The sequence below is a fragment of the Crocuta crocuta genome, unplaced genomic scaffold, assembly GCF_008692635.1.
Source record: "Crocuta crocuta isolate KB4526 unplaced genomic scaffold, BGI_CrCroc_1.0 scaffold330, whole genome shotgun sequence".
NCBI classification, from domain to species: domain Eukaryota; kingdom Metazoa; phylum Chordata; class Mammalia; order Carnivora; family Hyaenidae; genus Crocuta; species Crocuta crocuta.
This window is the reverse complement of record NW_027530521.1, coordinates 4,017,181-4,042,560: the sequence shown is the minus strand read 5'-3', so window position 1 is coordinate 4,042,560 and position 25,380 is coordinate 4,017,181. Positions and strand designations below refer to the sequence as shown.

The 25,380-nt window shown below is 40.2% G+C and overlaps 1 protein-coding gene across 1 annotated transcript in view; it reads left to right on the top strand.

Annotated features, from left to right (window-relative positions):
* Positions 1 to 25,380, top strand: part of HSD17B12 (hydroxysteroid 17-beta dehydrogenase 12) — a 162,679-nt gene that overhangs the window by 101,333 nt on the left and 35,966 nt on the right. The window contains exons 4-6 of the mRNA XM_077767467.1: positions 2,326 to 2,433; positions 18,847 to 18,911; positions 19,958 to 20,002. Of these exons, the coding sequence (XP_077623593.1) occupies positions 2,326 to 2,433; positions 18,847 to 18,911; positions 19,958 to 20,002 (218 nt within the window). The remainder of the gene's footprint in view (positions 1 to 2,325; positions 2,434 to 18,846; positions 18,912 to 19,957; positions 20,003 to 25,380) is intronic.

The following is a 25,380-nucleotide window of genomic DNA, read 5'->3' as shown; positions in this document are numbered from 1 at the left end:
GACTAGGACATGATTCAGGGTAATGCAGGTTCAAGTTCAAAATTGATTTACCTTGAAAAACTTGCATCAGAAGCCGTTTTGCTTATCCTAATGTGAGTACAAAGAAAAGCTTACTTGAGGGTTCTTATTAAATAAAATGCCATTCTTTCCAAAAGGGTCTCTGAGTATTTTTAGCAGCCTATCTGTACAAGATTCTACATTATAAGTACATTCCCCAAATCCTGTGAGATTTAAAAGAGTAAATTTGATTCAGGGGTTGTGAGGTGGCTTTTATTACTAGAGAGAATTTTCCTAAATGTCAGTATACAGCACTGGTGTGGAAACATACTTTGCTTTTCTCCAAATAAATAAATAAGTTTATCTGATCTTATTCCTGAATAAAGTTTTACATTTATTTTTTTTAGTTTTTTTTTTAACATTTATTTATTATTAAGAAACAGAGAGAGACAGAGCATGAGCAGGGGAGGGGCAGAGAGAGAGGGAGACACAGAATCAGAAGCAGCCTTCAGGCTCTGAGCTATCAGCACAGAGCCCGATGTGGGGCTAGAACCCACAAACTGCAAGATCATGACCTGAGCTCAAGTCGGACGCTTAACCAACTGAGCCACCCAGGTGCCCTTAAAATTTTACATTTAATAAAAGGTATCCTTCAGCCTTTTGGTTTGGGTCTTTTTTCTTGTGAATCTGTGGCTCTAATAAGGGCAGTGTTCTTTACTTACTGGTGATAAATCCTGGGAACCATTTCTAATAAGACCTATTGGACCAGCTATTATAAAATGACAGCTGTGTATGTGGCTCTCCAATACATGAACACATATAATAACTCATTTATATTGAAATAGTAAGTGTGCCTTTGACATCAGATACGATATTTTTTGGTCAGATATTCTCCTCTCTTGTTCGTTCATGGGTTCCTACCTGAGGTCAATACTTTCCTTGAGACTAAGAAACCGATGTCCTCTGAACCGGCTCTTTGGTTATAGACAGAAATCCTTTCACATCAAGAACGGTGACCTGTGGGGATCAATGTTGCATACTCTGAGATGAGCCAGCATCAACTTCAAATGAAGAAAACATCTATTTTTTGGAAACAGGATTTATAAATTAATTCTTTTGGATTCTCATTAAGTTCCAAAGAGTAAACATTCTGGGCTACCTTAACTTCACTAAGTTTGTGGCGGGGAGAGGAGACCAACATTTATGGAGTGTCTCCTGTATACAACTAGATACCACTTGAGCCTCGAATCCTAAGCTGGGTAGCCTCACCTTCGGTTTCAGGAGAGGTTGCTGAGGCTCATGGAGGAAATGTGACTTGCCCAAAGCCATTTAGTGAATATGTATGAAACTAGAATTGGTACCCATGTTTGGGGGACCTCACAGTCCCTGCTGTCTTCTCAGATGGGCTCATGAGTGAGGACAGAGGTAAACATTCTACGTGAGCTCAATAAGTTTGGTTTCTCCAGAGTCTCATCTCTCAATCTGTTATTTCCATTAGCTCCATTTGTACCTCAGTAGTCCTGTGCACAATAGAAAACTGGGGTCTTATGTCACTTTGCAGCTATATTACTGTGCTTTTTGTGTCGATTCTTTAATGTAGTGACTATTAACTATTAACCAAGCCCCTAAATTCCACTACAATCATATTAATTTTATTTCCATTTTAATAAGATGGACTTTTTAAAAAAATGTTTATTTATTTTCAAAAGAGAGAGTGCAGGTATGGGAGGGGCAGAGAGAGAGGGAGATACAGAATCCAAAGCAGGCTCCAAGCTCCGAGCTCTCAGCAGAAAGTCCAACGCAGGGCTTGAACTCACGAACACAAGACCATGACCTGAGCTGAAGTCAGATGCTTAACCACCTGAGCCACCCAGGTGCCCCAATAAGATGGACTTATATATATATCACACTTTAAAACATTTTGGAATATAAACCCTTCTCCTTGAAATTATGAAACATCCGTTTGCAATTAAAATCACAAAACTAGTGATATTTAAAGAGTGTGTAATATTACGACAAGAATTATGTTTTATTATTTGTACCTAAGGGTCTAAAAAAGAGTCATTATTGATTTATAGGAGGAGAACTGATTAAGGAGCAGTCAGCCAGCTCTTTAACAATATTGGAATTTTTATTGCAGAATTATTGTGTTGACTCTGTATCCTCTCTTAGATGGTCTCATGATTGCTTAAAATTAGCCTGGTCTAAATTTCATATCGAATTTGGCGGGGAAAAGAGTTTGAAAAGATAATGTCATGAGTTGTTTTCATCTTAATTGTCATGTTGTAATTTTCCCTCTCTCTCTCCATTTGTGTTTTTTCCCCTTAGGAGAAAAATTCAAAGTGGAAACAATGACCATCGCTGTTGACTTTGCATCTGAAGATATTTATGATAAAATTAAAACAAGCCTGGCAGGCCTGAAAATTGGTGTTTTAGGTTTGTATCTTTCCCACATTTACAGATTCTTCTTACATTCACTATTTGACTTTTACTATAACTGTACATTTTCTTTTTGTATCTTAGGTATTCAGTTGGTAAAATGAGCAGTAAGAAGAAAATGTTAATACAATTAATCATTAGATGGCATTAATCTATATACATTTGGATCTTTGTGTTTTAGTTCTATTTAGTGACTATTTTACAATTTTGGTTGTTTTTTCTGTCCACATTATTTTCCATCTCTCATTCTCCTTATATTTAATATGGTTCTATCATATTAATTCTTTAAGGTAGGTAATAATGACCCATTTTGACAGTTGAAGAAATGGAGGCTAATGAAAGTTTCTCAATCTTTTTTTTTGTTACCACCCTTCTCTCACCCAAAGAGCCTTTTTAGACATTACTTTCCCCTAATCTTTCCTCTCATGAAGTTTTAACACCACAGATACACTGTTTGTCTTATTTATGTACTGTGTGTTTATCTGTGTCTTAACAAAAAGTAAGATCTTATACTGCCGACCCCCTGAGCCAGTTTTTGTACCATTGGGAGAGATCACCCCAGCTGAGACTATGTGACTGAGTGAGAGTTTTGCCTAAGCTCAGGTGAAGACCAAGTAGTAAATTCAGGATTCTGCCCTCTATTTTTTTTTTCCAAGTCTGCTACTTCATTTTGTTATATCTTGGGTACCTCACTCTCATTACTAAAAAGCGATGCTTTTGCTGAGATACGGCAAGTGTTGAACATTATTATGGACAAGAGTCACCACATTTTAAGGGGAAAAAATGGGCTCTGTGAAGGTACTCACCACTTTCTGATTCATTTCCAGAAAGATGCAGAACATCTAGTACAGAAAAACTGCTTCCTCACTAAATCTCTTTATCCCACTGCCTAAATTGGTGTGAACCTGGTTGGTTATTGTCATCATTTACTTTTGGAGGGTATCGGAGAAAAAAATGAAGAGAAAATACCTTTCAAAAAAATGTCTATTTATTTTGAGAGAGAGAGAACAAGAGAGAGCACGAGCATGCATGCACGCAGGGGTAAGGGGCAGAGAGAGAGGTAGAAAAGAGAATCTCCAACAGGCTCCATGCTGTCAGCTCAGAGCCCAACTCAGGGCTCAATCCCATGAACCATGAGACCATGACCTGAGCCAAAATCAAGAGTCGGACGCTCTGACTGAGACCCGTGTCGGCTCTGAGCTGAGAATACAGAGCCTGCTTGGGATTCTCTATCTCACTCTCTCTCTGCCCCTCACCCCCACAAATATGCTTGTACTTTCTCCCTCTCTAAATTAGAATGAGCTTAGAAAATAATGTTTCCGAACATTTCTTTAGTCAAGGCCCAACTCCCTTCCTCATACTATAAGAGTGGTCTTTTATATACTTTCTGGATAAGACAATAAAAGAAAAGAGTTACATATATGTAGCCTACGTAGTGCCCATGGACCTGCAGGTCACCCTGGCCTTGACATGCTATCTTCCTCAGCTCCTGCCTGGTGCTTATCACATAGCAGCACACTCCTGCCTGCCCACTTAGAAGAGAGCCCTTGGCAAACAGTGAATGGAGACATGGCTCTGGTTTTTGCCATTGTGTCTACATGTTCTTCTCTAAATACATACATTGCCGGAATCTTTCACAAATTCCTCTTCTTTAGCCTAGTTCTGGGATACCCAGAACACCACTAACATCTATAAAATTCTTGTCTTATTAAACTTCCTAATCAGTAGCGGCTGTAACTTACTAGTTAGGATAAACAGGGCCGTTGTCCATCCTCAGCCCTTTCAAACAGTTGTGCATGGACTGGGGAATGAATGAAGGCTGGCTTAGGCTCAGGGGTAGATTGAGGATCCCTAATGAGAAGAGATTTGTCTTGAACTTCTGTTCATGGAGAATAATTTTCTTTCAGAAATAGTTCATGATTGTTTAAAGCTTTGTATAACTTTTAGCTGCTTTTCACTGAGTAACTCTAAAACTGTAGATACTCTGAGACCATGGCGTTGAAGATGGAAAATATCAGGCATCGTTTTCCCACAAGGCTGGAGGATTATAAAAGGCACTCAGCTGTTCCTTCCTGACCCAGCATATAGGCAGTTTACAGTGTGAGTGTAGGCACATGGAGAGATCTGTGAAGGATGAGAGTACAGGGCATGTGGTGCCCAAGCACATTTCCCCCACTTCTAGAACCCTAGGACTTGTGTCCACACCGACATGCTGTATTTAGACATAAAGACTGATGCTTTCCAGGCCTCATGGGAATGGAACCCTTGTTCTCACAGGCCGGCTCCTTAGTAAAGTGCAACCTGTGAGGTAGCAGTTTGTACCCTCTTCACGCTTTCATTCATTCTTTCCTCAAAGAACCAGAGACATGGCACCAAACAGGAAAGTACCTGCCTTCATGTAGTATAATGTTCTAGTAGGAGAGACGGCACTTTTGAGAAGGGCAGGGCTTGGTGTAGTAAGAGTATAAAAGGGAAGGGGGTGTTGCTATAGGGTGCAGTAATGGTGACTTGGCTGGGCAATGGGGTGGGAAGAAGGAGGATTCCAGAAATACGAGGAAGTAAACGACGCAGAACGTTGTGCGAGATTTCAAGGGGGATGAAGAAGAGAGCACTCATGGATGGCTTTCAGGTTTCCGGCTTGAGAACCTGGTCAGTGGGGCCAGTTACTCAAATGGGGAATCCTGAAGGAATGTTGTTCGGAATGAGGATCATTTAAGTTTGGGATTGTTAAGTTGATAGTCGTATATATGGATCTAGGACTTATTTATTATTTATTTAGGACGCTCTCTTTTTTAAGTTTATTTATTTTCTTAGTAATGCCTACAGCTAATGTGGGGCTCGAATTCATGATGCTGACATCAAGAGTCCCATGCTCTACCAACTGAGCCAGCCAGGCGCCCTGGATCTAGGTTTTAGCTGAGCTCTGAGTTTGGAGATGAGTTATCTGTAAGTGGTAATCTGATTGAAACATCGAAACTAGAGAGATCATCCAAGGCGAATATAGGGGATGTAAAGAAAACACTGAGGACAAAGCTCTTTGGAGTTCCCTTCCCAATCTGCAAAGAAAGGCTGCTTGGAATATTAGTGTGAAGGAGGGATAGTTTTTGCTCAAGTTCAGCACTTGTCCAATAGAAATACAGAAACATAACATGAGCCAATGTGTAATTTTAACTTCTCTAACAGCCACGTTTTTGCAAAGTAACAGATAAAGTTCATTTTGGCTCATTTTGGTTATTTTATTTTAGCCCCCCCATATCCAAAATATCACCTTAGCATGTAATTCATATAAAAAGTTATTGAAATAGCTTGCATTCTTTTTCTCATACTAAATCTTCCCGTTTACGTATATATTGCACTTGCAACATTTCTCAATTCCAATTAGCCACATTTTAAGTATTCAGTAGCCAAATGTGCCCAGTGAGGGACGTCTTTGCTCCAGTTCATGCTGGCTGTGCGTCATCCTTAGGTTGTGTGAGTGAACCATGATTTCTACCTTTTTTTTATGCTTTAACATGGTTTTCAGCCAGGAGCAATTTTGCATTGTCTGGCATTGTCCAAAGACCCTTCTAGTGGTGACTAATTGAGGGAGAAGGTGGAAGACGTTCTACTAGCCCCTAGAGGGTCAGGTCTAGTGGGTCAGGAAGCTGCTAAACATCCAATGATGCACGGGACAGACTTCCACAGCAAGGACGTCACCTAAAATCTCAGTAGTAGTGCCGAGGCTGAGAAACCCCGCTTTAAAGTTACACTGTAATTTAACTGTTCTGATTGATTACTTATTGACACACACACACATACGTAACTACATGCATAAATTTCTATTTGGTGACAAATCAATAATAAAAATGTAGCTTATGTTTGCATAATCCTTTCATATTTGTGGCACCATCTTCACATTATCTTTTTAACTGGCTGAGTGTTTCATTTTCTTCCTACTCATTCACAGCCGTCTTCTTAATCATAAGGCATAGTTATTGACAATTATTAGCAGACAGACTGATACTGCATTGTAATTTTAGTTTGTCAAGGTTTTGGAGGAAACTACTAAAACACCTTAAATATAAATATAAAACACCTTTATGAGCTACATTTTATCGCTTGGTCATATTTCAACTCTAATCTTATAGTTTCTCTAGTGGAGACCAGGTTATATTATAGAACCTGTTGTTCGGGGGGAGGGGGGGCAGGATCTGATGTTTATGTTTCCTTTTTCTTTTTAAAAAAATGTTTTTAAATATTTATTTATTTTGGAGAGAGAGACAGACAGAGCGTGAGTGTGGGAGAGGGAGAGAGAGAGGGAGACACAGAATCCAAAGCAGGTTCCAGGCTCTGAGCTCAAACTCATGAGCCGCGAGATCATGATATGAGCCGAAGTCGGACACTCAACCAACTGAGCTACCCAGGCACCCCGGGTTTCTTTTTCTTATTATTCCCTGGGTATGTAGCTCATTTACCTTCTTCCCTCTTTCCTCCTCACCCAGATCCCACATACTCCAACCTCTGTCTCATGAGGAGGAAATAATCTCATTTATTCTCCTGCCTCCTTTGCTTAATGTCATGGCCTCACCTTTCTTACATTTCCTAAATAATAAACATGTAGATGGATTTCTAGTAAGACCTAGCAATCCATTTGAAGGCATAGGAAGGAATTTTTTTCTACTGAGTATTAATGAAACTGGTAATGATAAAAGGAAAAATAAATCACCAAGGTATACTCCATTTGTTTGAGTAGCATTAACCACCAAAGTATATAGTCAGTGCTTAATAAAGAAACTTAGTATTGTCAGAATTTCAAAGGAAAATGCTAAAGCCCTTTGTCATGAAAGAACATCAAGTTTTCAATAAGATAAGCAGTAAGAAAATGGCCGTGAATTGTTTGAATTTATACTGAAAGGTCACAGTAACTTGATAAGACTATAAATGCTTTAGGTTGAGAAGTTGGATTCTTAACTCCGTTATGTAAAATAAGCAAGCATCTGCTGTCTTCTTTCAGGCAAATGCCAAGAAACACAGAATTGAGAAAGCTTAAAAGACTTAAACTATTTAGAGAAAATGACATCAATACTGCTTTGAATAAGCAAACAATGGGTTAACAAAATGCGAATGCTATAATGCTTACTTACTTGATTCCTCAGGAGAGATTCTCATGTGTGCTTCAAATTGGTTTGGAGGACTTTGCACAATACATTGCAGGAGGCGTAATTTACCAAGGCCAAAAGAGTAGCCTTGGATTTGAAGTATGCCACAGACAATACTTTTCTCAAATTCCACTCCTGTGACTTTTTTTAACCTTTAAAAAGTGACATTCTTTATTCTAGAAGAAAAAATTAAAAGGTCTTCTTGGAAAAAATAGTCACTTCATTTGTGATTCATTAAAAAAAAATCAATGATAGCTCTATTCAAGCTTTTAATGCATCCTAGACCAAGAGTCTCCCCATGCCAAATGCTGTCAAGGTCTTCCCCACACATACTGTCATCCTTCCTATAAGTTGCAGAATCAAGAGAATTAGTTGGTACAGGTGGATGTGATGCTCTGGTGGCTTAGTGTATTCAGGAGTGTTTATTACCTGTTGACGTTTTCCTATATTTATGCAGTGCCATAATTTTAAGAAGAGGCATCATTTTAGTAGTGTAATCTTAAAATAGTATAGACAGGGGTGCCTGGGTGGCTCAGTCGGTTAAGCATCCGGTTTCGGCTCAGGTCATGATCTCGCGGTTGGTGGGTTCGAGCCTCGTGTCAGGCTCTCTGCTGACAGCTAGCTCAGAGCCTGGAGCCTGCTTTGGATTCTGTATCTCCCTCTCTCTCTGACCCTCCCTTGCTCATGCTGTCTCTCTCTCCCTCTCTCTTAGGTAAATAAATAAATAAATAAATAAATAAATAAATAAATAAATAAATAAATAAAAATTGTATAGACAATAACAATAGTATAAATAATAGTATTCATCCAACAATAGCCTAGATAATAAAAGTCAGTTAATTGCAAAAATTATTGGCTGCAAAAGCTGGACTACAACTTACTTTTCTTTTTATTCCCATGCCCTTTGTAAGTGAATACTTGCTCCACTTATGTATTTGATACGATTTTTAAAAATTTGTGTCCTTCCTTTCTCCTCAGCTAAATGCAAAAGTATCTTTTTGTTATCTTTGCCCATGCAGACTTATGGATTCTGGGAAATACGTGGGAATCATGTGTTCCATTTTCTCCCCTAAAACGTAGTATTTTCCAGAATGTTCTAAGATAGAGAATGGTCAAATGTTGAGAATTTTTATCCTTAAATATGGTTTGAGCAGAGATGAGTAGTTAAGATCAGTCTACTCCATCTCTGTTTTTAAATTTTTTAAAATGTTTTATTTATTTCTGAGAGAGAGAAAGAGAGAAAGAGACAGCATGATTAGGGGAGGGTCAGAGAGAGAGGGAGACACAGAATCTGAAGCAGGCTCCAGGCTTTCAGCTAGCTGTCAGCACATAGCTCGATGCAGGGCTCGAACCCACAAACTGTGAGATCATGACCTGATCCAAAGTCGGACGATTAACCACCTGAGCCACCCAGGCACCCCACTCCATCTCTGTTTATCCGTAAGTCTTTGAAGGTTCTCAACAGAAGCCTCAAGAGTATTACTCGCTACTCAGGGAAAGAGCCAGCTAGCTTCCAAATGGCAGACTCCTAGGTTATTTGGGTTGGAATCCGGAGATGTCTTCCTTACAGTTCAGTCCCCAATATATCAAAGGAAGAGAAATAGGTGTAGGCTGAGGAGAGAGAGCCAAGGGGCTATAGGAACTGGGTTAAGAAAATTCTTCTGGGATCTCTGGGAGGGAAGGAACTTGTTAAGAGTTGTGTAGCTTCCCAGTCCCAGCTGATGAAGGAAGTTACAAGTAGAATAGTCTTCTTTGGAGGATTTAGAGTTTTATTTTTTATTAAAAAATTTTTTTTAATGTTTTATTTATTTTTGAGAGCGTGATAGAGACAGCATAAGCAGGGGAGGGTCAGAGAGAGAGGGAGATACAGAATCTGAAGCAGGCTCTAGGCTCCAAGCTGTCAGCACAGAGCCCAACAGGGGGCTTGAATCCATGAACCATGAGATCATGACTTGAACTGAAGTTGTATGCTTAACCGACTGAGCCACCCAGGCACCCCCAAAGGATTTAGAAATTTATAAAGCTACTTCTTAACTTCTTGCCCTCCTCAGGAACTTTACTAATTAGAAATTAGCTTTAAGTTGACTTTTAAAATGTCTCTGAAAGGGCCAGTGATGTCTTCATTTACATCTTACTGGGATTGGTACATTTAGTTTATGACCTTTCTGGATCAGTCGCCTGGAGGAAATGGCTGTCGTCGTTAGTGAAAGACGTGGAAAAATCATTTTGAAATGGAAAGGAAGAGACTTAAAAGAGGAAACTGTAGAAGGGCTCCCAACTGGCTCAGTCAAGCACATGACTCTTGATCTCAGGGTTGTGAGTTCAAGCCCCATGTTCAACTGTAGAGACTACCTAAAAATAAAATCTCCAAAAAAAAAAAACAGAGGAAACTGTCGTGGGAGGTTGGTTGGTGGGGTGCTGTGAAAAGGAGGAAGAATAGAAGGGCAAGAGAAAGGTAGGTGACAGAGCACCAAAGATAAATTTTCATGTTTGGAAATACCACCACCTGTCCCCATGGCTCAGGTATAAGGTGGCTCATGCCCAAGAAAGAGCAGAGGCCAAGAGGCCATTAGCTTAGGTCTACAGGATAGGCTTACAGGAACATGATGGGATGATAGCATAGAAGGTAGAGTTTGCCTATTGTACCAGGATACCATTTATGGGTTTTTTTTTTGTTTTTGTTTTTGTTTTTTTACAAATAGTTTATTGTCAAGTTGGTTTCCATATAGCACCCAGTGCTCATCCCCACAAGTGCCCTCCTCCATGCCCATCTCCCCCCTCCCCCCCCCACACCCATCAGTCCTCAGTTTGTTCTCAGCATTCAAGAGTCTCATGGTTTACCTCTCTCCCCATCCCCCACCATTTATGGGTTTAAGACCCTTCCAAAATTTCCCTTTTGTAATGCAATCCAATTTTGTCCCTAATCACCCAGAGTTCATGTGCACTCCACAAGTTCAGGGCACAGTCCCCAGGCCACCTGCACTTCTGACCACCTGGCTGCAAAGTTGGGGTTTCCTACCACCTCTTCAGGTTTGATAATTTGCTCTAACATCTTACAGAACTAGGAGAGCACTATACTCACAAATAGAGTTTTATTATGAAGGATAGGAATGAACACTAGCCAAATAAAGAGACTCATAGGGCAAGATCTGAGAGGGTTCTGAACTCTGTGCCTCTCTGTGGAGTTAGGATGCATCTCCTCTCTGCCCTTAATGTTCACCAACCAGAAAGCTCAGTGTCCAGAATTTTTATTGGGGTTTCATTATGTAGATGTGATTAATTGAAATCTGTGGCTATGTGACTGAACTTAGTTTCTAGCTGGCTCAAAGCCTTAACCTCCTAGTCACACAGTTTGGTCTGTTTGGTGACCAAGCCCCATCCTGATTAATCTCATTAGCATAATCTCGGGCATGATCCGAAGGCTAACCATGAAGAGGCACCTGGCTGGCTCAGTCAGTAGAGCTGGCAGAGCATGTGACTCTTGATCTCAGAATCATGAGTTCAAGCCCCACATTGAGTGTAGGGATTACTTAAATAAATAAAACTTGAAAAAAAAAAAAGGCCCACCAAGAATTACCAAGAACCTCCTATCATCTTAGAAATAGCAAGGGTTTAGGACCTCTACCCCAGAAATCTGGGACAAGGACCAGAGAAATCCTTTATTCTAGGGCACCTCTCCTTTTCTGTTTGTTGATTGATTTGTGTGCTAATTCATTCAACAATACAGCAGTATGTAAAACATACTGGTTCTGCTTTAATGGAAGACAGCTATTGAACAAGCAGTGAATGTAATGAAAGAATGCTGCAGAAAAAGCTGAGGTGTCAGAGGTGGTCTCTGAGAAAGTTCTATTTAAGGTGAGCCCTAAAGGCTGATCAGCCCTGGGACAAGAGAGATGGGAAGGGTTTCCAGGTAGAAGAGAAGGCTGGAGGTGAATGTGCTTGACAAGTTGGAGGAACTGATGGAAGACCTGTAAATCTAATGCACGGACTGCAATGGGGACAGTGGCCAGAGTCAGGAGATTAACCAGGGCCAGCTCACGAAAGACTTAGAAAATCAGATTAATAGGTTTGGGCTCTACTGGAAGGACAGTGTAGACACTGTAGAGTTTTAAGCAGTAAATTGACATCATTTTAGAGAGATTTTTCTGACTTCAAGTGGAAGAGGGCAGGATTTGATAATAAGAGACCAGTAAGCTTCTTTCAGCAGTGAAACATAAGATGACAGTGATTGCGTTAGGATGCGGGCAGCGGGAATGGTTAGAAGTAGCTTGACTACAGGGATGTTTAGGAACTACAAATAGGACCAATGTCTGTTGAGGGAGGGTCCTCATCAGAGGTTTTGTCTGATAGAAAGAATGATTAATAACAATAGCAATTGTTTGGTGTGTCTGATCGTTATTGCCAACATCCCCAAGTGCTTTTATATGCCAGGCACTGTGCTAACAAATCTCATGCAATCCTCAACAGTACTATAAAGTAGACATTACTGTTTTTGTGCCCATTTTGTGAACAAGAAACAGACTTAAGGAGGTTAAATATTGTCTAGGATTATACAAGTAGTGGTTAGTGATTTACAGGTTCTGGCTTGAGCAACTCTGTGCTATTTCCTTAAGACAAGAAACCCTAGATCAGGAGCAAGTTCTGTAAAGAAAATGATGATTTCACTTTGGGCTATGAGAAGTCCCAAGTGGAGATTCATGTGGAGCTTTGGATCTCTGGCACCAGTGCGCTCCTTTGTGTTGAACAAGGTTGAAACCTGGGGTCACCAATCACGGCAAGTGGAATAATTACATTGATTTTTTTTAAGACTAGGAGACTCATAAGGAGCATTATCAGACTAAGTATAGTGTCTTATAGTTCCATTAGATGTGTTGGATGAAATTGGATTTCTAAAGTGAGAATAAGACATAGAATTCAAATGTATCTCCTTTCACTCGAAAACCACTAATGGTATTAATTAAACCAGAACCTTTAACTTAAAACAGGGTAATTAGCTGTGATCTCAGAAATGTAAATAGAACCGTAATTCATGAAATTGACAAATGTTCCTCCCATTCGCTAAGATTTAACTACCAGCCTCATGTCATCCTTCTTTCCTCCTCTCTTCTGAGTTTATGGATGGCAGATCTTACCTAGTTTTGTAATGAAGTCACATAGCAATTTATAATTAAACAGTGGAAATAAAGTGTTCTCTTGTGTTGCTTCTGACTCAGTCTTAAACTTTTCAATTTCTGATTAAAGGCACTGCAAATTTAAAGCCCTGTAAACTCTCTTTTATTTAGAAATTGCTACTCACAAGTGTATGAAAACTGTAAAGTTTGCAAAATGTTTTACATGGTGTTCCAAATATCATCTGTCAGAGTATGAACATGTGCTAGCTACAGCAATATGTTAAATAAGGCAAAGAAGGAATGTTCTTTGCCTCACTTTGCAAACTCTCTATAGACTGTCAGACTAGATCTACTTGAAAGAGACGGTAGAGGAACAACTGGGATACCCTTAATCAGTATGAGCCATTATTCTGGCTGTTTCCATGGGATCTTTCCACTTTGTCGCTGGCCACATATGATAGAAGGAGGACCTTGCCTGTCCTGCTGTGTCCCAGCACCTAGAATAGTGTTGGCTACAGAGGGGTTCAGTAACTACCTATTGAATAAGTGACCACATAGGGGCGCCTGGGTGGCTCAGTCAGCTAGGTGTCCAACTCTTGATTTCGGCTCAGGCCGTGATCTCATAGTTCGTGAGTTCGAGCCCTATATCGGGCTCTGTGCTGACAGCGCAGGGCCAGCTTTGGATTCTCTCTCTCTTTCTCTCTCTCTGCCCCTCCCCTGCTTGCTCTCTCTCTCTCAAAATAAATAAACTAAAAAAAAAAAAAAGAAAGAAAGAAAGAAAAGAAGAAGAAGAAATGGCCACACAAAAGTAAACACTCTTCCTCCTCCACTTATTAACATACTGATATGTTCCAGGAATTGGGTTAAAGATTTGATGTGTATCATTTCTTAATTTATTAGCCCTGTTTGATATCTAAGGACTTGAGAAAACTGAGACTCTTTGGGGTGAAATCACTGGCCTCTTGTTAGGAGCTGTAGTGGTAGAGCCAGGACTGAAACTTGGGTCTGTTGGACTTTGAGATCCAGACCCTGTGAGTTCAAAAGCTTAAGGCAGGAGAAGTTACATGTGGTATAACTGAAGTCTGCATTCAAAAATTTCAGTTTGTTTTGAAAAGTGATGAAGTAGCAGCATTTTAAAAATCCATTTTATTAATGAGCTGTAATAGGTTTTCCATTTCTCTAGTCTTTAATTTGAGTGCTTGAACTGGATTAGTCTATATCACTATAAATGTGACTGAAATTACCTTAACATGTGTACTTTGATATGGTGAGTGGAAAATCGGGAATATTCATTACTTGACATCTATTGGGAAGCCCAACCATTAGACGAAGTATTTTTATACCACCTTAATTTCTTAAGCCTCAGATTAATCTAGAAAAAGCAGGTTGAAGGTGTTCTGTGTGTGGTCGCCTGTAGTTATTGCTGTGTTTCTTCAAGTGGATTTAAAAAAATTTTTTTTAATGTTTTATTTATTTCTGAGAGAAAGAGAGAGAGAGAGACAGCATGAGCAGGGGAGGGTCAGAGAGAGAGGAAGATACAGAATCTGAAACAGGCTCCAGGCTCTGAGCTGGCAGTCAGCACAGAGCCCGACGTGGGGCTCGAACCCATGAAACGTGAGATCGTGACCTGAGCCACCCAGGCGCCCTGGATTTTTATTTTCTAGTAATTTATTGTTTGCTCCTCCCTCATGCCCAACCCAGATACCAAATATCTGATTTTCTAATGACGTCATCATCTCAAAAGCAGCTGGCTTAAATAAACGATTCTAGGTCTGGTAAGGTCAGAAACAGCGGCAAATGAATTGAGAAGAAACAAATCCTGTGTATGTTCATTTTAAGTGTGAGAGATGTGGAAGTGATTTTTAGCAATCATATCGTACAGAATATCTACATAACGCTTCAGAATTACTCTGGACAGTATTGGTGTTTTCAGAAGTTCTGCGTGGGAGGTGTGGGAGGGCACTGCTAAGCCAGGAGCCATTGACTGTTCCTCCCTGGGAGGGCCGGGCTCCTTTCATTTTGCTCCTTCCCCCACCCACCCACCCCCCACATCCTTCTTTGTCCACTTACCTTGCCCTTGTTCTTGGTCTTTTGTGACCTCTGCTCTGTTTGCCTCATCTCTTCTCTTGAACTGTTCTTATCTTAACATTCCAATGAGAAGCTGATGGGAAAGATTTTATATCTATTCATGATCCCCTGGTGATTGTTGAAGTCCTGGTTGGAATTCCGAGATTACATGGGCATCCTTTGTTTTCAGAAAGACACTGTGTCTTTTAGTGATGGAGGGGCTTTTGTGGGTCACTGAATAAATAATTTTAAATTTGTCTCTGGTGTCTTACCTGAAGAATTAAGAAAGCAACAATAACAACAACAACAACAAAAACGACCGTGACTAATAAACAGATGTTTAATGCCAATTTAAAATGCTACCATTTAGAAGGGATTTTCAACTATCTGAATACTGTTGGAACAACTTTGCAGCACTGTTTAGTTTGGTGAATTCTAGAATGAATCCTATAATATATAGAGATGGCATTGCACACACTCATTCTTAATGAGATTACATTGTAATGGAAATATTTCCATCCTTCACTCCTACCCAAAGCCTGTTTTCTTCCTTTTCCAATTCCCTGAAAGCTTTCCGCCTGCTGTTTGGTTATTGCTGCCACCTAATGTCTCAAAATAAAATTGCAATGGGGTTGCCTTTTTGAAAAGATTTGCACTGTTGTGCAGTTTATGGAAATAGCTGTTTGAAAGCAACAGTTGTTTTTCTCTGTGCTCTTAAATAATAGCACTCTAAAGTGATTACCAACCGTGGAGAGATTGTGGGTAGTGTATATTTCACAAGCAAAAAGCGCAACTGACAAAACAGGCAGGGATTTTAGAGTCCTAAGCCTTGGTATAGAACAAATTGCCAGCCTGACCTTGTAATGTACTTCCCCTCATAAAATTGGGCTTAATGCTCTGAAAGATCTATTCTAGCTTTAACATTTTTTTCTCTGTGTATTTTTGGTTATAGTAACATGGCCCTTATACATGATTCTATTTATTTCTTTGGGCTAAAGTGTTGAACATGTTCCTTTTTATTTATTTTTTTTTTAATTTTTAATGCTTATTTATTTTTGAGAGAGAGTGAGACAGAGCATGAGTGTGGGAGGGGCAGAGAGAGAGGGAGACACAGAAACTGAAGCAGGCTCCAGGCTCTGATCTGTCAGCACGGAGCCTGACACAGGGCTCAAACCCACGCACCATGAGATCATGACCTGAGCTGAAGTCGGACGCTCAGCCAACTGAGCCACCCAGGCGCCCCAAACATGTTTTCTCTTAGAACTATATTAAATAAATGTTCACAGTTTCATTGTGTGAGTATGTAGTTTTGATGGCTCCCTTTGCTCAACTAGAAACAGATCTAAAGATTGTCCATTGTTAGTGCCTTAATCAGAGCGCCATTTCCCTGCATGCTTAGTTTTTTGTGGACTTCCTTAGCTCAACTTTGTACTTGCAGTACATGTTGAGATTACTAAATCAAGTGTACTGCTTATGGAGTTCCCAGGTTAAAACACACACACACACACACACACACACACACAATCTGGATTTTAAAAGATTTAGGGGCGCCTGGGTGGCTCAGTTGGTTACGCATCTGACTCTTTGTTTCAGCCCAGGTCATGATCTCATAATTCAAGAGATGGTGCCCCACATCAAGCTCCATGCTGACAGCATGGAACCTGCTTGGGATTCTCTCTGCCCCTCCCTTTCTCATGCATGTGCACACACACACTCTCAAAATAAATAAATACACTTTTAAAAAAGCATCAACTCTTTAAAAAATGTAAATAAAAGATTTATAATTACACTATCTAGTTTTCTTCAGCACTTTGAAATAGAGCATTAATATTTCCATTGATTAGGAAGAAAACAAAGTTTTCTAGACCCAGGAGGGTGAAGGGAGATGGAACTGGCTGTAAGTGAGAGAATTTTTCTTCAGTCCTGAAGAACATTGAAATTTGGCAAAACCTTTCCTTGAAGATTATTTTAAGCTGGCTTTGTAACAGATATTTATTTGTAGCATTTTAACAGATACTTTAGTTGTTGTTGCTCTTAGGCTGTGAGTTATTCATTCTTTATAATTCTATCCATGGGTAAAGCAAAGTCAAGGGAACATAATGCCTCATCTTTAACTAGCTTAGCCTTAATTGTTAAAGGTTTGTGTAGAACCTATTCCTTGAACCTCTGGTGGGTAGAGAACCTGTTGAATAAATTAAAAATGGATTTGGTCCTGTGATTATTAATTATGTTTAGGTATAATCCTTGTTCACAAGAGCATAAATTGTAATTAAGTAGTTTGCTTTGCCATTGTCCTTTGCTTTCTGATTTTTAGATAATTTTCAGTGATCTTGTTAAGTCCGTCATGATCAAGTTGTGCAGGTAAAATCTTGAGACTCACAGCCTCAAGTGACTGGCTTATTGCTAAATATAGAACTCTTATTGAGTTATTTCGAACCACTAATTTTGTTAGTCTATTGAAATAGTTACTGTTACTACTATCAGGTTTATTTGGCAACAGTGCCTTCTAAGTTTTAGCAGACTGACTGTAATTTCACCATCTTTTTGCTACTGAAAACTTTCTTTTCTAATACTCCAGTTTTATTAAACATGACTACCAGATTTCTGTTTTTTATCCAATTAATACTGATATTTTTTTTTCTGAAGTGAATACCGGGTGAAGGCATATGTAGCTTTAATGTGGCGGTTAAGAGCCCAGCTTCTGAAGTCAAATTTCCAGAGTTGGAGTCCCAGCCTTACTTTGCTCTGTGTCCTTTGGCAAGTTATCTAACGGCTGTGAACTTTAGTTTCCTACTATGGAAAAGGGAGATAATAATAGGAACTCCCTAGAAGACTTATTGCGGGGACTAAATGTAGAGATTCTCCATTTCATTGTTAACTAAAATAAAGTCCAAGATACTTTGTGTTTTTTTTTTTAAATTCCTGCAAATGTTCCCTATTTTGGATTTGTCTTTCCAGAGCTAGGGAGAACCATAGAATATCTGAGTATTAATCATGTACCTAATTGTATGTAGATTTCTTCTTGGCTTCTCAGTTGTCCTGTAGTCCCAACCATAGGTGAAGTGACTGAGGAAGGACATGATCTTGATTTTCAAGGCTTATGGTCTCGTAGGGATGGATGGTTCATTGGAGACATGAAGTAGTGAAACTACTCTCTTGGCCTCTACCAAGAAGCCTTCCCTCACTTCCTAGGTGATGTCAGGCTCCCATGGCACAGTATACTTGGTAACGAAATAAATGATTTTTATTAAAAAAAATTTTTTTAACGTTTATTTATTCTTGAGAGACAGAGACAGAGCGTGGGAGGGAGAGGGTCAGAGAGAGAGGGAGACACAGAATCTGAAGCAGCCTCCAGGCTCCGTGCTGTCAACACAGAGCCCAACACAGGGCTTGAACCCATGAACCGCGAGATCATGACCTGAGCTGAAGTGGGAAGGTTAACTTAGCCACCCAGGCGCCCCTGAAATAAATGTTTTATTCTTTGTGTTCAGTGCCTTTCTCTTCCTACAACATAGTATGCACTGTAATGCCAGAAATTGTCTTTTTCTTTCTGGTGTTTCTAGTTTCTAGTGCGTGTCTTATACATAGGCACATGGCAGATACTTGTTGAATGATAAAACAAGCTCTCCTGTTAGACATAAGAAACTGAGATGCATCTCATACGTGACTCAGCCCCAGTCACACTTTTTCTGTTTCTGGTAGAATGCAGGTTTCTGGTCCCCTACACTGCAGTATTCATCACTCTTTCTACTCCATTATGAGAAGGTCAGTCTAGAGAGGGGTCAAGCAAGATCTACAAATAACTATCCCACAGGCAGAATACACTCCAAGGGGCTATGGAAATGAAAGCAAAGAGAAAGTCCCTTTATCAGGGGTTAGATGGTAGGTTCAGGAAGGGCTTAATGAAGAAGACATTTGAACTATACAAACACTGGTAGATTTTGTATGGAAAAGTGTGGGAAAGATCACTCCAGTCATAAACAGTATTTGAGGTCATTGTATCTATCACTTTAGCCTCGATATTATCTCATTATTTCAACAAATCTATAAAATATAGTTTTTGTCAGCCAGCTAACGATCTTGTCTTATTTCAGTGAACAATGTGGGAATGTCATATGGGTATCCTGAATACTTTCTGGACGTTCCTGACTTGGACAGTGTAAGTCTTTTTTTAAATAGTATGGCAACAAAAAGAAAGCATATGAGTATTGGCAAGGCGGTGTGGTAAAAGGGTTCACACTGTGGCCCTTCTTCTTGTTCCCTGAGTTACCCTGGGTATGATCCCAACCATCCCATATCCACAAAATTCGTGTCCATTCACACGTCAACAAAATAGGCCCTTTGTAGGAATCTTAGAAGGATTGAATGAGAAAATGTTTATAGCTTCTTTAGTATAGTACAAGGTTCAATAGTAACTCATTTTGTTACCCTTATTTCTATTTTTATTATATCAAAATAGCTCTGTTTTAAGTATCAGGATTCTACATATCAATTTAGAAGTCATAAATATGTTAATGTATAACAATATGGTTGATTCAGGTAAACTTACCAAAGTGAAAGCTGTATTCTTGAGGCATGCATAAATCCTTTTTTAAAAAATGTTTGTTTATTTTTAAGAGAGAGTGGGGGGGGGGTGAAGAGGCAGAGAGAGAGGGTGAGAGAGAATCCCAAGCAGGCTGCACTGTCTGCGCAGAGCCTGATATGGGGCTCAAACTCACAAACTGTGAGATCACGACCTGAGTTGAAATCAAGAGTTGGACGTTTGACCGACTGAGCCACCCAGGCGCCCCCATGCATAATTCTTTATTAAAAATTAGAAAAGCATAATAAAAATTAGAAAAGAAGGAATTGTGAATTAAAAAAAATGTTGAAAATCTTAGATTCAATAACTTCTCCCTTTAATATTAGCAGTAAGAAAATAACATATTTCTTTTAGACTTAGTGTCTTTTGCTTCCAGATTTTACTTGCATATTTACCCTGGGTTTTGCATTTTAGCATGAATTGCTGCTTTTGGTAGGAAAGTATCGTAACACTGAGAGTAAAATAAAATCTGCGTTTCTACCCCAACTACTGCCATCTTCCAGTGTGTCTACTCTGTCTGGGAAAACTTCTAGGGATTTGCTAGGTCTATAGAGAGAAATGTATCTAATATGGTTACTTCCGTGATCAGATGTATATAAAATTATCCATATTTTTTTTTACAGACTATCAAGAAACTGATAAATGTGAATGTTCTTTCTGTTTGTAAGGTAAGCAGCTTTTTTACAAATATGTCATCCCCTTTTGGTTCATTCTATATGAAAACACATGACCAGTTTGTTCACGCTAGTTAACTCTTCTTTCCATGTAAATACGTATCCCCAGTGAAGGTGGTCTTTTCCTTATGTTTCGGGGAAGTAGAAAGAGCTGAAGTCCAAACAGGTTTCTGTGTAATTTTGCTTTTGAACAACTGAACGTTTATGAAATGCTTCCTCTGTCCAAACAGGATGGTAGGCCCTGGGACTACACAAATGAACTTAGGCTGAAGATGGATTTTTACCAAGTTTTCATCTACACACAGTTCTTCGCTGATAAATTATCTCCATCTCGTATCCCCTGTAACACATTGTAAGCAGATGAATGAAATGTTGTAGTAAAGCGTTGTGTGGTAGGTAGTGTGGGCTATAAAGTGATGAGAGTGATTTTTATTAGCCACACATAAAAATTACTCTGGTTTCTAGCTGGTAGGCATGCGGCAAAGCACGTTACTTGTATGTGCCTGGAGAAGACACCACAGCTGATGTGCGCTAAAAGGAAGACTAGGCAGCAGAAAAGGGGGTGGGGACAAGTAGCAACTACGAGCATCTGAGCACTACTTTTCCTTATATGTTAGCAGTCACTGATTCCATGCCTTGATTCTGCATACTGGCCTACCAGAAAATATTGCCCGAGGCAGAATTTCCACAGGCAACGTCAGAAGCTTCAAATCTGAACATATGGTAGTGTCCCCCGTATCCACAGGGGATACGTTCTGAGACTTCCAGTGGATGCCTGAAAGCACAGATAACCACCAAACTGTATATATTCTGCTTTTTCCTATCCGTACATACCCATGATAAAGTTTCATTTCTAAGTTAGGCTCAATAAGAAATTAACAGCAATAATAAATAGAACAATTATAATGATATACTGTAATAGTTCTGTGAATGCAGTCTCTCTCAAAGCATCTTACTCTACTGCACTCACCCTTCCTGTGATGACGTGGAATGATAAAATGCCCACGGGCCACGATGAAGTGAGGGAAAGATATAGGCACTGTCACCTGGTGTTAGGCTGCTCTTGACCTTCTGATGGTGTGTCAGAAGGAGGATCATCTGCTTTCTGACCGTGGTCGACCTGGGTTGACTGTGGGTAAGTGAAAGCTTGGAAAGCGAGACCACAGGTAAGGGGGACCACGGTACTAACAGAAAAGCCGAATCCTATTTTAGTGACTCTTCTAGTTTAAGGAAATAAAAAAATACTTAACTCAAAATTATGGGAATTACCCAGATAAATCTAAATAAGAACTTAATTACTGGGTTTCAGCTTATGGCACAGTCTTGATCTTTTTCTTTCTTGTGAATGTTTAAAGAAAAATCCTCCTTACGTCTTCGTGCCCTGAGAAGGGATGTCTGTTACATGCTTGATTTTAAGTGCAAGGGCCCTAAAATCTTGTGCCTTGTCCAGTTCTTCGCGTGTGCTGGTGCCTCTCCCTGGATAATATATATGTTGCATTTCATGTGCTTAGTTAAATCAGTTGGTATGTGGTTTTATATGATTTTAATATGTGGGTTCATAGAAACCTGTTACCAAAACGAAGCTTCATCATTGCTGCAAACATCCCACATAACGTTTGGTAGCTTGCTACTCAAAGTCACCTCATCTGAATTCTACTGTAATATGACAAATAATTTTATAAAAGAAAATAACCACGGTATCTTTTCCATTATTGTTTTTAACCAGGGTTTTTTCCTTAACTTAAGATTCAGTTTAAGTGAGATACACTAACAAGTAGATCTTTAAGTAGATTTGGAGCAAGACCCACACACACAAAATGGATTCTTTTAAACATATCTGTATAGGTGTAAAGACATTTCCCTCGGCATACCTGTATAAATGTTATCATTGTTCAGTAATCTGTGTGAGGTTTCAAGTGAATTAAATAACTCTACAATTTACTAGTTGTATGACCCAGAACACATTTCTTGCCCTCTGTTTTTCCATTTTTCATGTGTACAATGGAGGGTGTTAATTTCTTTACCTCACAGAGTTGTTTTGGGAGTTAAATAAGGTAATATATCCAATTCCTAGTAAGTGCTCTCAAGAACGTTACTATAATTTTGGTAGTCTCAGCGCTGATAAAGATTTTTAGTATATATGTGCAACTCTGAGTTTATGATTTAGCAGGCAAAGTGTTTTGATCAAAACTAACATTCTGATCTCTAAAATCTATTTTGTGTCTTGCCTTTTGAAATGACTGATATGTACTATTCTTCTGATAATCTTTTCTAGCACATTTGGCCAAATGCCTAAAAATAACGCATTGTCAAAACTGTGTACATGTATTTTATAACTTATTTTAATGAGTTAATGATGAAAAGGACATTGAAGTGTTTAAATTTTATTTTGTAGAAGTGTTAATATTAGCTACAAATTCATCTCCTGATCATTTAAACCCCTCTGTCAGATACACTGTATACTTACTCTGGATACAGTAGTATTTTCTCCTGTAACCTCCTGCTTGGCTGTGCTTCCGTGTTTATGTGCCTTGATATTAAGGGGCGCCTGGGTGACTCAGTCAGTTTAGCATCCGACTTCGGCTCAGGTCATGATCTCATAGTCTGTGGGTTCTAGCCCTGCATTGGGCTCTGTGTTGACAGCCTGGAGCCTGCTTTGGATTCTGTCTCCCTCTCTCTCTGCTCTTCCCCCATTCGTGCTCTGTCTTTCTCTATCTCTCAAAAATAAATAAATGTTAAAAAAAAAACAAACCAACAAAAAAACCCACGGCCTCCTCCATCTCCCAAGACATGCATTTTTGGCCGGCTGTCTACCAAATACTAATGATAAAAGCCCAGGGTCTTGACCTTGACCTGTGAGAGCCAGTCAGCTTGCTGTGCTCCGCGGCCACACCCAGCATCCTTCAAGCAGCATCTGAGCCAGAGCAGCACGTGTGGTGGTGGTCGTCACCTTGTACCCCTGCGAAGACGAGTAGGCAGGGGGTCAGTGCCGAAAGATCAGCACAGATCCAGCATCACGGTAGAGTACCTCTCAGGTTTTGAAAAATCGCTGTGAAATAAGAATGCACAGCACCAGTCCTAATATCTCAACAGATTTTAAATGCTTCTCCTTCTTCTTCCTTCTCCCTCTTCTACTTTGTCTTTCCGCATTGGCATATGTACTTGTTCAACCATGGAATGAGTCAGGGGGACAAATGCTAACTTATTAAACATGTCATAGCATATCATATGGTGAACCATATTGGAGGGAAGTGTCACTGCCACAGGAACTGGGTATAGGCTTAACATTTTTGTCTGGAAGCCTGATTTTTACAAATCAAATCCCGTTTACAAAAGCATAAGGGAGTTTGCTATTTAAAACACTGGGGCGCTGAGGTGGCTCAGTCTGTTGAGCGTCCGACCTTGGCTCAGGTTATGATCTCACAGTTCGTGGGCTCGAGCCCCGCATTGGTGCTTAGAACCTGGAGTCTGTTTTGGATTCTGTGTCTCCCTCTCTCTCTCTGCCCCTCTTCCTTTTGGGTTCTTCCTGTCTCTCTTTCTCTCTCTCTCTAAAATAAATAAACATTAAAAAATGTAAAACGCTTGTACATTAAGCTGAAAAGCCATCCTTTTTTTTTTTTTAAATGTTTTATTTATTTCTGAGAGAGAGAGAGGCAGCGTGAACAGGGAAGAGTCAGAGAGAGAGGGAGACAACAGAATCTGAAGCAAGCTCCGGGCTCTGAGCTAGCTGTCAGCACAGAGCCCGATGCGAGGCTCGAACCCACGAATCGCGGGATCATGACCCTAGCCGAAGTCGGACGCCCAACTGTCTGAGCCACCCAGGTGCCCCTGAATAGTCATCCTTTATCTTTAGTTTAAATATGAACGTTCCCATGCCTTTGTGATGTGCACTTTTAGTGGAAGAACACTTCAAAACTCTTGCTTTATTCCTCACAGAATGAGTAGCATCCAGGGGGTAGCCAGGTGGTCTTTGTTGTGCTGTAGACAGGATCTTTGTGCTTGGCATCTCTGTTGCATGGATGACTAGTGAGTGTTGAGGTGTGAGAATGGCTTGACTCTAGAGGAGGAAGCAGGGGCGAGTGATGTGCACTGAGTAACCCACCAGCGGCCAGAAAGGTGAGTTAGGACACGATTGTGCAGGAGCTTGGGTGCTGGGCTCAGGAGGATGGAGAGCCTTTGAGCAGCAAAGTAAGGTGTGATCTGACGTACATTTTTGGAAGGTGGTTCTAGTGGCAGTGGCCGTATGTGTTTACGGTCTATGAGTCGATTTTTCTCTGCACTGCAGGAAGGGCATTCACCTGGGTGAGGTGAGGTTTTCTGTGTGAGGCTCCCAGGCTCTGCGTTCTTCCGTGTAGCCGTGAATTGCCCTATGGTGCATTTTGATGAATTAGGCCTATTGCACTTTAGTTGACTGTGTTATGTTGCCAGGGCCAGGGCTACATTTTCTGTAGAAATGTAACTGTGCTTGGAGCCCTGGGGTAACTTAAAAGAAGATGAAAATTGGTCTGGCTGTAGAATCTTAGAAGATTTTATGGTGGCTGGACGTCACGGGAACTAGGGTATGGGCGTCTGTCGCCTAATGTCATAATAAATGTATTGAAAATGGTTTATACCAGAAAGAAAACAGCTTCTTCTCATCATCAGCGCTGGTCCAAGTTTTCTTCCTCACCAAACCACATGATAGGGAAGCCTGGCTGAGAATCATGCCAGGAAGGATGAGTGAAATCAGTAATACCCCTGTGACCTTGGGCTTGTTCCCCTAATTTGGGAATGTTTGTTGGGTGAGGCCTCAGCATCTTGTTATAGGGCCTGTGCCACTTTACGAGCATTGAATGACCTGGATCCTTCAGGCCCAGGATTATCATGTGGTCCATATGCTCCTATATTAGTAGGTCAGATGATTATAAAAGGTCACATAAGTTCCACATCACAACAGAGGAATAAGAGAAGTGAAATATCTTGCCAGAGAAATTATGGGTCATCTCCAGATGAAGTGGTGGTGAGTGGCCCAGAAGAATATTGGGGAAGAAATATTAACCAGAATACTTTTGACTATAGACCCTTGATATGTAATCATAGAGTCCAGTTCAGTTCTCCCAGGCCATTGTCTAAGTCCTGCTTAACTGGACTTTCCCTTCACCAGATATAAAACTGTTAGCTGAGGTAACCCAAGAGGTGTTTAGAAGGCTTGTTGCTTGCCCTATGGTTTTGCTTTCACATCCTTCAGGGGTAAATTTAGTCCTGTTCTTCTCCTCTGCAGAGTGGTTAAGTGCCAAAGCGAGGAAGGCAGTGGTGTGGAAGTTCTGTCTAATTGACCAACATGGCAGGTACATCAGCCTCAAACTGGAAGAGACCTCCTACTAGCCAGGGTC